Source organism: Hemiscyllium ocellatum, chromosome 48 (assembly GCF_020745735.1).
Source record: "Hemiscyllium ocellatum isolate sHemOce1 chromosome 48, sHemOce1.pat.X.cur, whole genome shotgun sequence".
NCBI lineage: Eukaryota > Metazoa > Chordata > Chondrichthyes > Orectolobiformes > Hemiscylliidae > Hemiscyllium > Hemiscyllium ocellatum.
Window position 1 is genome coordinate 18,927,588 of NC_083448.1, and position 12,676 is coordinate 18,940,263.

Genomic DNA, 12,676 nt, shown 5'->3' on the forward strand with positions numbered 1-12,676 from the left:
AGGATATCGGGTTGGCATGGACGGGTTGGACTAAAAGGTCTGTTTCCATGCTGTCCATCTCCATGTGCAAACCTCAAGGCCATCAGTGCAAATCAGGCTGCAAGGGATTCCGCAGAAACCCAATCACCGTGCAAGTGCTGAGGATGTGCAACTCTGTACCTCAGGCAGTGCTGGGTATGGATTGAAGGGGAAGCTGATTAAATGCAGGAGGGAGCTAGGAAGAGAAGCAGATGCTGAGCAGGTGAGGACAGGAAGGTTAGGAGGAGGCTGGAGGGTAGTTAACCCTGGCCAGCTGTTGGTTTAGCAGCTCAAGAACAGCTCTGCTGCTTCACAAGTCTGTTTCACAAAGTCTCTTTGCTACTTCCACAAGACTTACATCACCATCTTTCACCAGCGTCCTTCCACAACGCATGCTGCAGACTTCACACTGTTCCTTGTTGATTTCCTTCGGACTGCAAAAAGCAAACCACAACATAATCAAAGCTCATCCAATCAGCTTCACATCAATCAGCCAAGGCATGGAGGCAAACATTCCAGCTGACATTCCAACCGCGACTGAGGGAGCGCTGGATTGTCGGAGGCTCAGTGCTGAGAGAGTGCCGCACTGTCAGAGGGTCAGTGCTGAGGGAGTGCCGCACTGTCAGAGGGTCAGTGCTGAGGGAGTGCTACACTGTCGGAGGGTCAGTACTGAGGGAGCGCTGGATTATCGCAGGCTCAGTGCTGAGGGAGTGCTGCACTCGCGGAGGGTCAGTGCTGAGGGAGCGCTGGATTGTCGTAGTGTCAGTGCTGAGGGAGAGCCGCACTCGCGGAGGGTCAGTGCTGAGGGAGCGCTGGATTGTCGTAGTGTCAGTGCTGAGGGAGTGTCGCACTGTCAAGAGGGTCAGTGCTGAGGGAGTGTCGCACTGTCAAGAGGGTCAGTGCTGAGGGAGTGTCGCACTGTCAAGAGGGTCAGTGCTGAGGGAGTGTCGCACTGTCAAGAGGGTCAGTGCTGAGGGAGTGTCGCACTGTCAAGAGGGTCAGTGCTGAGGGAGTGTCGCACTGTCAAGAGGGTCAGTGCTGAGGGAGTGTCGCACTGTCAAGAGGGTCAGTGCTGAGGGAGTGTCGCACTGTCAAGAGGGTCAGTGCTGAGGGAGTGTCGCACTGTCAAGAGGGTCAGTGCTGAGGGAGTGTCGCACTGTCAAGAGGGTCAGTGCTGAGGGAGTGTCGCACTGTCAAGAGGGTCAGTGCTGAGGGAGTGTCGCACTGTCAAGAGGGTCAGTGCTGAGGGAGTGTCGCACTGTCAAGAGGGTCAGTGCTGAGGGAGTGTCGCACTGTCAAGAGGGTCAGTGCTGAGGGAGTGTCGCACTGTCAAGAGGGTCAGTGCTGAGGGAGTGTCGCACTGTCAAGAGGGTCAGTGCTGAGGGAGTGTCGCACTGTCAAGAGGGTCAGTGCTGAGGGAGTGTCGCACTGTCAAGAGGGTCAGTGCTGAGGGAGTGTCGCACTGTCAAGAGGGTCAGTGCTGAGGGAGTGTCGCACTGTCAAGAGGGTCAGTGCTGAGGGAGTGTCGCACTGTCAAGAGGGTCAGTGCTGAGGGAGTGTCGCACTGTCAAGAGGGTCAGTGCTGAGGGAGTGCTACACTGTCGGAGGGTCAGTACTGAGGGAGCGCTGGATTGTCGCAGGCTCAGTGCTGAGGGAGTGCTGCACTCGCGGAGGGTCAGTGCTGAGGGAGCGCTGGATTGTCGTAGTGTCAGTGCTGAGGGAGAGCCGCACTGTCAGAGGGTCAGTGCTGAGGGAGTGTCGCACTGTCAAGAGGGTCAGTGCTGAGCCAGTGCTGCACTGTCGGAGGGTCAGTGCTGAGGGAGTGCCGCACTGTCAAGAGGGTCAGTGCTGAGGGAGTGCCGCACTGTCAAGAGGGTCAGTGCTGAGCCAGTGCTGCACTGTCGGAGGGTCAGTGCTGAGGGAGTGCCGCACTGTCAAGAGGGTCAGTGCTGAGCCAGTGCTGCACTGTCGGAGGGTCAGTGCTGAGGGAGTGTCGCACTGTCAAGAGGGTCAGTGCTGAGCGAGTGTCGCACTGTCAAGAGGGTCAGTGCTGAGGGAGTGTCGCACTGTCAAGAGGGTCAGTGCTGAGCGAGTGTCGCACTGTCAAGAGGGTCAGTGCTGAGCGAGTGTCGCACTGTCAAGAGGGTCAGTGCTGAGCGAGTGTCGCACTGTCAAGAGGGTCAGTGCTGAGCGAGTGTCGCACTGTCAAGAGGGTCAGTGCTGAGCGAGTGTCGCACTGTCAAGAGGGTCAGTGCTGAGGGAGTGCCGCACTGTCAAGAGGGTCAGTGCTGAGGGAGTGCCGCACTGTCAAGAGGGTCAGTGCTGAGGGAGTGCCGCACTGTCAAGAGGGTCAGTGCTGAGGGAGTGCCGCACTGTCAAGAGGGTCAGTGCTGAGGGAGTGCCGCACTGTCAAGAGGGTCAGTGCTGAGGGAGTGCCGCACTGTCAAGAGGGTCAGTGCTGAGGGAGTGCCGCACTGTCAAGAGGGTCAGTGCTGAGGGAGTGTCGCACTGTCAAGAGGGTCAGTGCTGAGGGAGTGTCGCACTGTCCAGAGGGTCAGTGCTGAGGGAGTGTCGCACTGTCCAGAGGGTCAGTGCTGAGGGAGTGTCGCACTGTCCAGAGGGTCAGTGCTGAGGGAGTGTCGCACTGTCCAGAGGGTCAGTGCTGAGGGAGTGCCGCACTGTCCAGAGGGTCAGTGCTGAGGGAGTGCCGCACTGTCAAGAGGGTCAGTGCTGAGGGAGTGCCGCACTGTCAAGAGGGTCAGTGCTGAGGGAGTGCCGCACTGTCGGAGGGTCAGTGCTGAGGGAGTGCCGCACTGTCGGAGGGTCAGTGCTGAGGGAGTGCTGCACTGTCGGAGGGTCAGTGCTGAGGGAGTGTCGCACTGTCAAGAGGGTCAGTGCTGAGGGAGTGCCTCACTGTATGAGGGTCAGTGCTGAGGGAGTGCCGCACTGTCGGAGGGTCAGTGCTGAGGGAGTGTCGCACTGTCAAGAGGGTCAGTGCTGAGGGAGTGCCGCACTGTCGGAGGGTCAGTGCTGAGGGAGTGCCGCACTGTCGGAGGGTCAGTACTGAGGGAGTGCTGCACTGTCGGAGGGTCAGCACTGAGGGAGTAGGCACTGTCAGAGGGTCAGTGCTGAGCCAGTGCTGCACTGTCGGAGGGTCAGTGCTGAGCCAGTGCTGCACTGTCGGAGGGTCAGTGCTGAGCCAGTGCTGCACTGTCGGAGGGTCAGTGCTGAGCCAGTGCTGCACTGTCGGAGGGTCAGTGCTGAGCCAGTGCTGCACTGTCGGAGGGTCAGTGCTGAGGGAGTGCGTCACGGTCGGAGGGTCAGTGCTGAGGGAGTGCGTCACGGTCGGAGGGTCAGTGCTGAGGGAGTGCCTCACTGTCAGAGGGTCAGTGCTGAGCCAGTGCTGCACTGTCGGAGGGTCAGTGCTGAGGGAGTGCTGCACTGTCGGAGGGTCAGCACTGAGGGAGTAGGCACTGTCAGAGGGTCAGTGCTGAGCCAGTGCTGCACTGTCGGAGGGTCAGTGCTGAGCCAGTGCTGCACTGTCGGAGGGTCAGTGCTGAGCCAGTGCTGCACTGTCGGAGGGTCAGTGCTGAGCCAGTGCTGCACTGTCGGAGGGTCAGTGCTGAGGGAGTGCGTCACGGTCGGAGGGTCAGTGCTGAGGGAGTGCCTCACTGTTGGAGGGTCAGTACTGAGGGAGTGGACACTGTCAGAGGGTCAGTGCTGAACCAGTGCTACACTGTCGGAGGGTCAGTGCTGAGGGAGTGCATCACTGTCGGAGGGTCAGTGCTGAGGGAGTGCCTCACTGTTGGAGGGTCAGTACTGAGGGAGTGGACACTGTCAGAGGGTCAGCGCTGAACCAGTGCTACACTGTCGGAGGGTCAGTGCTGAGGGAGTGCATCACTGTCGGAGGGTCAGTACTGAGGGAGTGGACACTGTCAGAGGGTCAGTGCTGAACCAGTGCTGCACTGTCGGAGGGTCAGTTCTGAGGGAGTGCCGCACTGCCAGAGGGTCAATGCTGAGGGAGTGCCGCACTGTCAAGAGGGTCAGTGCTGAGGGAGTGCCTCAATGTCGGAGGGTCAGTGCCGAGGGAGTGCCGCACTGTCGGAGGGTCAGTGCTGAGGGTGTGCTGCAGTGTTGGAGGGTCAGTATTGAGGGAGTGCCGCACTGTCGGAGGGTCAGTGCTGAGGGAGTGCCGCCCTGTCGGAGGGTCAGTATTGAGGGAGTGCCGCACTGTCGGAGGGTCAGTGCTGAGGGAGTGCCGCCCTGTTGGAGAGTCAGTGCTGAGGGAGTGCCGCCCTGTCGGAGGGTCAGTGCTAAATGAGTACAGGCTCCCTTTAATGCTCGAGCTAAGAGCCATGTGACAAATACAGGCCAGTGTTGTGGAGAAGACTGTAGAGATATCCTCTACCTGCTGCACTCCAACACAGGACCTTCTCCTTATTAAGAAGGGACACAATGTCGATGTATACCACCAAATCTGCTTCTGATGTTTGTGAAATTCTGCTGGGAGGGAACTTCTGAGAACAGTGACTACACTTTAAAATAAATCACTGGCTCAGACACACGTTGGGACATCTCAAGTTATGTGAGGAATTGAAGTCTTTTGAATATTTCCCCAGTTTGAGAGATGGAGCTGGCAATAGCCAGAGTGGATTGCGATGAGTGAATCTGAGACCCACCTCTCTGAAGACTGTCTGCTTTTAACCTGTTGCTTTGCAAATAATTCTGATCTCATTTTAAGACTTGAGAGAAATGAGAGGGGCTTGAATTGAGCTGTTTGGAGACTGACCAAAGTTCAGAGTGGTACTTCATAGCCAGAGATGTTTCTCCAGGGCAGGATTGACTGGTACGAGGAGTCACAGTTTGAAGATATTAGGAGGAAGGTATAAAGGAGATGTCAGAGGTAGGCTTTTTACACAGAGAGTTGGAAATGTATGGAATGCGTTGCCAGCTGTGGTGGTGGAAGCGTCGTCATTGGGGACATTTAAGCGACTGCTGGACATGCACATGGATAGCAGTGAGTTGAGGGGTGTGCAGGATAAGTTCCTATAGTTTACATTAGGATTCAGTCTCGGCACAACATCGTGGGCCGAAGGGCCTGCTCTGGGCTGTACTTTTCTATGGTCTGTGTTCAACAGAGGTTTCTCCTTGCTCTCAGGTCTGGATAGGCTTTGAGAATCAGAGGGAACATATCCACCATGTCTATAGATCTGCCTGTAGATGGATGGAGGCTTGGTGGACGGGTGCAGAGGGAATGTCTGTCAGACCCACTGTTCTTTAAAGCACATGGAACTGAGGCCTGTGTACTGACATGGACAGAGCACTGGCTGGCGGACGGCAAACAAACAGGGTCACTTTCCCAGAGGCAGGGAATGACGAGTGGGCTGCTGCAAGGCTCCAGCCATTCTTAATACACAGTCCTGACTTGGATGAGCGACTGCTGGACATGTTTCCAGATCATAGAAAGCTGGGTGTGAGGGGAAGCAGTGAGGACGATACAGAGATACCTCACTGGGGATTTGGACAAGTGCATGGCAGGTACACTGTAATCTGGATAAATGTGGGTTCATTCAGTTTGGGAACCAAATCAGAGAGCAGAGCAGATGATAATGTGAATGGGGACAGAGTGGGCGAGGGGGAGGTGCAATGTGACCCAGGTGTGCCCTGAAACTCAGCGTGCAGCTGCAGCAGGCAGTGAGGAGGGCTTCACAGGGAGAGGAGCAGGGAGGGCTGGCTGGCTTTGGTGAGACCACACCTGGAGGATTGGGTGCAGTTCTCTGAGGAAGGATGTTCAGGCTCAGGAGGGAGTGCAGAGATGGGTTCCCAGACTGATCCCTGGTATGGCAGGACTGACAGACAGAGAGTGGATATGTTCAAACTGGACTTCAGAAGAATAGACAAAATTCTCATGGCTTCAACACAGTACACAGAGAAAGGATTTTCCTGATGACTGGGCCGCTGAAACCCAGGGTAAACGAGGGCTATGCTGGACGAAGATCAGAAAATATGTCTTCACCCAGAGAGTGGGGAGCCTGTGGAATTCTCTGCCACAGAATGCAGCTGAGGCCAAAACATTCAATTTTTTCAAGAAAGAGTTTGAATCAGGGAATCCCTTCAGTGTGAAGCAGGCCATTTGTCCCATCGAGCTCACACCAACCTCTTGAAGAGCAATGCACCTAGATCCAGTCCCCATCCATTTCCCACGCACATCCCTGGGCATTATGGGCAACTCACTTGGCCAATCTGTGGAGTGTGGGAGGAAACCGGAGCACCCAGAGGAAACCCACACAGACAGGAGACAATGTGCTAACTCCACACAGACAGTCGGCCGAGGCTGGAATCGAACCTCGGTCCCTGGCGCTGTCAGGCAGCAGTGCTAACCACTGAGCCACCACTCTGCACAAACAGTTGTAGTTCTTCAGGTGAAAGGGACCAAAGGGAGAGTAGGAACAAGGAGCTGAGTTGGATGTAACAGCAATAATCATGTTGAATGGAGGAGGTGGAGGCTGGAAGGGCTGAAGGGTCTCCTTTTACACCTAGTTTCTGTGTTTGTCTGTTTGGACTGAGGTCTGCCCGGCTCTGGAGACTTGTCAGTGCAGGCCAAGTGGGTGAGCTATCAGCTGGTCAGTCCATGCAGGCTGTTCCTGACCACCAGGAAGAAAGGGTTTGGGATGGAACACTGGTGCCTACATTATCTTTATCGCCATGACGTGGAGGTGCCTATGTTGGATTGGGATGGACAAAGTCCCGAGTCACACCACACCGGTTTATTCAAAATGACCAGCTTTGGGAGCGCTGCTCTTTTACCAGCTTGTGAGTTCAAGTAAACCTGGTGGACTGATGTGTGACCTCTGACTTGATCATTGCAGCAGCCTTGGATGTGATCCCCTCCTCTCCAACTCAGTGAACACTAATATGGGTACCTGACTTCAGCACCATTCCAGGCAGACAGGCTGGGAGTTTGCAGTGCTCAGACTCTGAGCTGCTCCAGCTGTGTCTCTGTCCAACAGTGAATCCTCCCAAACCCTGAACTTTCACACCATTCGTACTGGGACAGAGACTGGGCTATCATCAAAACAAGACAGCCTTCAGCTCCATTTCAAAGTGATTCTGGCAGTTATGTAGTTAACTTTGTGTTGCAATGCATGCCTGGGACCATATGACAGGGCTCCAGGAACAGATAATGGTAGTGCACTGTGATAGGTTAGTTAAGTCACCAGGAGATGAGCTGATGCTGAAGACGGTGGTAGGGTAATGTGATCGGTTAAGTGTAATGTAGGGAATCAGTGAGGCAGATGATGATTCCTTGAGAAAAACAAAGCAAGCCAGCATGATTGGCTGTGTTACTGTTACCCGCTAAGCACGGGAACAACAACTGTATAAACTGCAGAAAGATAAAGAGGATGTGGGCAGTTAGGCAAGGCATTTTGCTGGCTGCCATAGCTTTGATTTTGCAGATTAAAGTTTAATTTTGTCAAGGATTTTCTGCGTCTCCTGGTAATTTATTTTATAGAACACTGAGTAATTCTTCCACAACAAAATCATGTGCGATCACCTACCCCACATCGCTGTCCTGTTCAGTCCTGAGCATGGTAAACCACTGCTGCTTGTAAACTGAAGCCAGCCAGCCTAGGAAACAGAGCTCACTATTAGATTCACAGTCACACTGACAGACAGACACACGTGCACGCACCCACCAGACTCCTGCCAAAGCATTGTTGTGAAGCAATGACATACATGACATGACTTCACACCTGACCTGAGAAATTCAGCCCCACCATTATCTCTGTCAATCTAACACTTCGTCAAATAACATATCGATTGTTGGAAGACAATGCTAAATTGTCATCTCCATAGTCATGCTTGGGTTTTGAATGGTGAACCTTGGGTTGTCCTGGGCTCAGCGCAGCAAGATGATAATGCCCCAAGTGTCAGCTGTCGAAATGCTGCAGGATGAATTTGGATTTTTGGATTATATTACAGAGCAGGCTTCTGGTTGCCAAACAGCTTCCAGCCAGCAACACCATCACGGTCAGCTCTGAGGGGCTCCTCAAAGACATTGCCAATTGTCACCCCAGCAGGATTCAAACCCCACAGCAGACCGGAACCTTTGACCCAGAGGGAGGGACAATCTTATCGGAATCTCAGTGTATACAGTCAACATACAGAAAGAGACTGAGAAACTCTATTGACCAAGGGAACAGAAAACTCACTTACTTGAAGGAATGATCATATCCCGCTCAATAATTTTTGCCGATATCAGGTCATTGATGACATACTGAAGGCGAAGATGACTGAAGACCCCAGCAAACCTCTGTCCTTGTTCAGAGTCCAGGAAACTACTGTAATTGCAGCTGTCTGAAGGAAAGGACAAATAGACATTTCAACTGGACTGCTCAGCCTGCCCTGCCATCTCGGTCAGCAAACAGATCACAGAATGCCTACAGCACAGGAGGAGGCTATTCAGCCCATCGTACCGGCCTGAGCTCACAGCAGCTGCACTTCACCCAGTGTCACTCAGTTCACCCTGCATCTTCTTCCTTTCCAGATCATAGCTGAACTGCCCGCTTGAGAAAGCATCAAATGGAGCTGCCTCCAGTACGCTGTCCTGCATTCCAGGTCCGAACCACTCACTGTGTGACCAAGCTTTTCCTGAAAGCTCCAATGTTCCTTTGGAGAACAGCAGGGAATCAGAGCTGGGACCGCTGTTGTTCACAGTATGTACGCATGACTTCGAGGAAGGAAGTCAATGTACTATGGCCACATTTGCGGACCACACAAAAATAAGTGGGAAAGCAGGTTTCGAGGGTCATACAAACAGTTCACTGACAGCCATCGATTGAGAGGTGAACTCAGTGGATAAAACATTAGCAAATCAATGATAATAAAGGAAAATGTGAAGTTGATCATTTCAGAAGGATAAAGAAAGGAACAAAGTATTAGCGATATTGATCAAAGGTGCTGGAAACTGCAACATGAAGGAACTCTGGGTGACTTGTATGGAACCCAGAAAGCGAGCACACAGGGGTAGCAGGTCATCAGGAAGGGCGAATGGGATGTGGGTCCTTATTTCATGAGGGTTGGAGTCTAAGAGGGGGGAAGTCTTCCAGAAACTGTCCAAGGGGCTGGTGACACCATGTCTGGAGCAGTTCTGGTTCCCTTACTGAAGGAAAGGTAACATTTCATTGGAGGCAGTTCAGACAATCCTCACCAGGATGGTCCCTGGGATGGAGGGATTGTCTCATGAGCAAACACCAAGTACGTTGGGACTCGACTCACTGGAGTTCACAACAACGATCTCAGTGAAACCTCGAGGATGCGTAAGGGGCATGACAGGTTCAATGCTGAGAGCATACTACCCAAGATGGGACAGTCTCAGACCAGAGGACATGCGCTCAGAATAAACAGGGCCAATTTCAGACTGAGGGGAGGAGGGAGTGTGAAGGTGGAGAGACTTTGGAACTCCTTGCTGCAGAGAGCTGTGGGGGCAGAGTCTGTGTGGATATTTCAGCCTGGGATTGATCGAGCCCTGACCAGGAGGGAAACCATGGGTTCCAGGGCAAGTGCAGTGAAGTGGATGTGAGCAATGTTGAATTAGCCATGATCTTATTGAATGGCACAGCAGGTTTGAGGGGCCAAAGGTCCTATTGCTTCATATAAGGTCATGTACTCTGAGAGGAATTCGGAACCTATTCCCTAACATGGGAAACATGTAACTTTGGGGACATTACTTCAGCAACTCAAGGAACAGACTCAGGAACAAATCAGGAATTCCAGCTCCAGAATTAAGAGAGCGAGCAGAGGGAGAGAAACAAAGTCCCAACAAGGCCCGGTCGAACATCACTGGGAATTCACTGACTGTTTCGAGGCGATGGGTCTCAAGTTGCTTCTGTTGACCTGTCAGATTTCTGCTACTTGTCATTATCTGAACAACATTCCGTCATTGTGTTGATCAGATAAAGCACTGGTGCCTCACAGCACCAGGGACCCGGATTTGATTCCACCCTGGGGTGACTGTCTGTGTGGAGTTTGCACATTCTCCCAGTGTCTGCTTGGGTTTCCTCCCACAGTCCAAAGACATGCATGTCAGGTGGATTGGCCACGCTGCATTGTCCATGGTGTCCAGGTGGATTAACCATGGAAAATGGAGGGCTCCAGGGACAGGGATAGGGTGGGGAGCCTGGTGGGATGCTCTTCGGATGGTCAACATGAACTCGATGGGCTGAATGGCCTGCTTCCATATTGTGGGGATTCTCAATGCAGGAGCTGATGGGAGCAAGTGAGACTGTGTGCTGTTCTGTCCTGTCATGTTGATGACTTCAGGCATGAAGCCATGTTCCTGACAGGATGCAGTGTGTTTCAGTGGGAAGAGAAATGGGGAAAAAGTGGTGCTCCATCCTGAACATGTCTTTGGTCACATATGCCACCAGCTGTGTTTGACCTGAGCAGGATTCTGTGGTCCTGTTTTCTATTTAGCTCCCACCCACAACTTGCTGTGAATGTGTACCAGGCTCTCTCCCACTGAGTGAGACAAACCAGATCTGGCTTCCACAGCTGGATCCTTTCCACCTCCACTCAGTGCAAGTGTCTGATTCCGAAAACCTTCCTGAGATTTCACACTCCGTCCAAACTGACCAAACAGGGAGATGGAGTTGATACAGACTGAAGCAAAGGAAGAGAGATGGAGAGAGTGAGTTGTGTTTTTTTGATTTGTTCACAGGCATCGCTGGTGAATCCAGCATTGACTGCCTAGAGGGTATGTGAACATCAATGACATGACTGTGGTGGGGAGTCATGTGGAGGCCAGACCACGTAAGGACTGCAGATTCCCTTCTGTCAAAGACACTGAATTTAATGAGCTTTCCCAAGAGATGGTTACACAGTCAGCACAGGGCGAGATGTTTCTCAAGCACCATCCAGGTTTCTGTTCCTGATCCCAGTTTCACCACTGGCTCCCAGAACATGAGTCTGGAGTTTGAGACAACCAGCCCAGTGACCTGAACGCGCTCCATCAGTGCCTCCCTTTGACACACACAGTGAGAGAGGTAGACAGCAAGATCGACTGAGAGAGACACAACACAAACAACTGAGACTCAGAGGGCTGAGTTACAGCAAGGCAACAGGACCGAAGGGGACAGACAGAATGAGAGAAAATTGACAGAAAGAGGGACTGCAAGACAGACAGAATGACAGCAGAGACAGGCAAGAGATAGATACAGTCAAAAGAACACACGAATGACAAAGGATAGAGTGAGTGCTCTGTAAAAATGAGAGAGAGAGTGAGACAGAGAGAGATGGACATACTTAGAGAGAGAGAGAGAGAGAGAGAGAGAGAGAGAGAGAGAGAGAGAGAGAGAGATCCCAGTCAGAGGAAGATGAGAGTATGTGTATGAGAGATAGAGACAAACAGGTGAGAGGGGATAAAAAAAGAGTGACAGCACGAGAGCTGGAGAGCTAACGAGACATAGTGCGTGCATCACAGAGTGGATAGCAGATCGCGGGAAACAGAAAGAGAGCTGGTGGATAATTGCATGTTCCAGTGTGAAAGGAGTACAGGAATGATGACGATATTTCATTTCCTTCCGAGCCATGTTCTGCAATCTTGCTTTTGATTAGCTCTGGTTTGTTTGTCTGGTGGAAGTTTAATGGTGAAACTATGACCAAACTGCCTGTTTCCAATTTAGCGAAGGATTCGAGTGGGAGGAGGTAAGTTCAGCAGTGAATCAGATCCAGGGCGAGGTGTTTCTGATCAACACTGAGAACACTGTTGAATAGGTTGCAATGTGTTTTAGGGGACAGGCTCAGCTGACAGCACAGTGCAGAACACCTGTATTGTGAGCAGCTGATGCCCCTGAAACGGGACTTCTCCTGGAGACAGTGCCATCCTCTCTGTAACCCTGCTGCAACTACTGATACTCAGTGTACTTCTCCTTGTGGTGGCCAGAGACAGATGAACTTTACACTCGCAATGTATCTGTCTGACCTGTTCAAGAACGTGTTCTCAGAATGCTCAGAACAACAGGAAGAAGATTGTGCAGAGCAAGAATTTCAAGTCTGTAAAGTGCAAAGTGATTGCTCCTGAAGTGAGGGAACACATCCACTAATTACTGAGACTGTCAGCAGTAAGCAGGGTAGCTGTGAATGGATCCCTGGATTGACAACCCACTGTGCTGAGTAACACTGTCTGGTGTCAGAGCTGTCATGCACACTCTCACAATGAGACACACCAAGTCAATGGCACAATGCAACAAGCAGCTCTCTACAAAGACAGAAAAGGTCAGCAAAGACCCCCCTCAATTGTACTCAGCCAAAACCATTTCCTTTTGAGTGGGCAAGGAAGGAGCTGAACAGCAAAACACTGAAGAAAAAAGCATTGATACGGTCATGGTGGAGAGCATGATTTAGGAGGCGAATGAGACCATTCAGCCCACTGAGTCTGCCATTCCAACATTTTAGATTAGATTTCCTACAGTGTGGAAACACACCCCTCGGCCCAACCAGTCCACACCAGCCCTCCAAAGAGTAAGCCATCCAGACCCATTTCCCTCTGACGAATGCACCTAACACTCTGGGCAATTCAGCATGACTAATTCACCTGACCCACACATCTTTGGACTGTCGGAGGAAACTGGAGCACCCGGAGGAAACCCACACAGAC

General features: G+C 52.3%; 1 protein-coding gene across 2 annotated transcripts in view; it reads right to left on the reverse strand.

Moving 5' to 3' along the window:
- The window catches only part of gmcl1 (germ cell-less, spermatogenesis associated), a 58,271-nt gene that overhangs the window by 10,780 nt on the left and 34,815 nt on the right, over positions 1 to 12,676 (reverse strand). For both annotated transcript variants that reach the window (XM_060856434.1, XM_060856435.1), the window contains exons 9-11: positions 8,236 to 8,376; positions 7,578 to 7,647; positions 377 to 452 (exon numbers count right to left, since the gene is read on the reverse strand). In XM_060856434.1, coding sequence (XP_060712417.1) covers positions 377 to 452; positions 7,578 to 7,647; positions 8,236 to 8,376 — 287 coding nt within the window. The remainder of the gene's footprint in view (positions 1 to 376; positions 453 to 7,577; positions 7,648 to 8,235; positions 8,377 to 12,676) is intronic.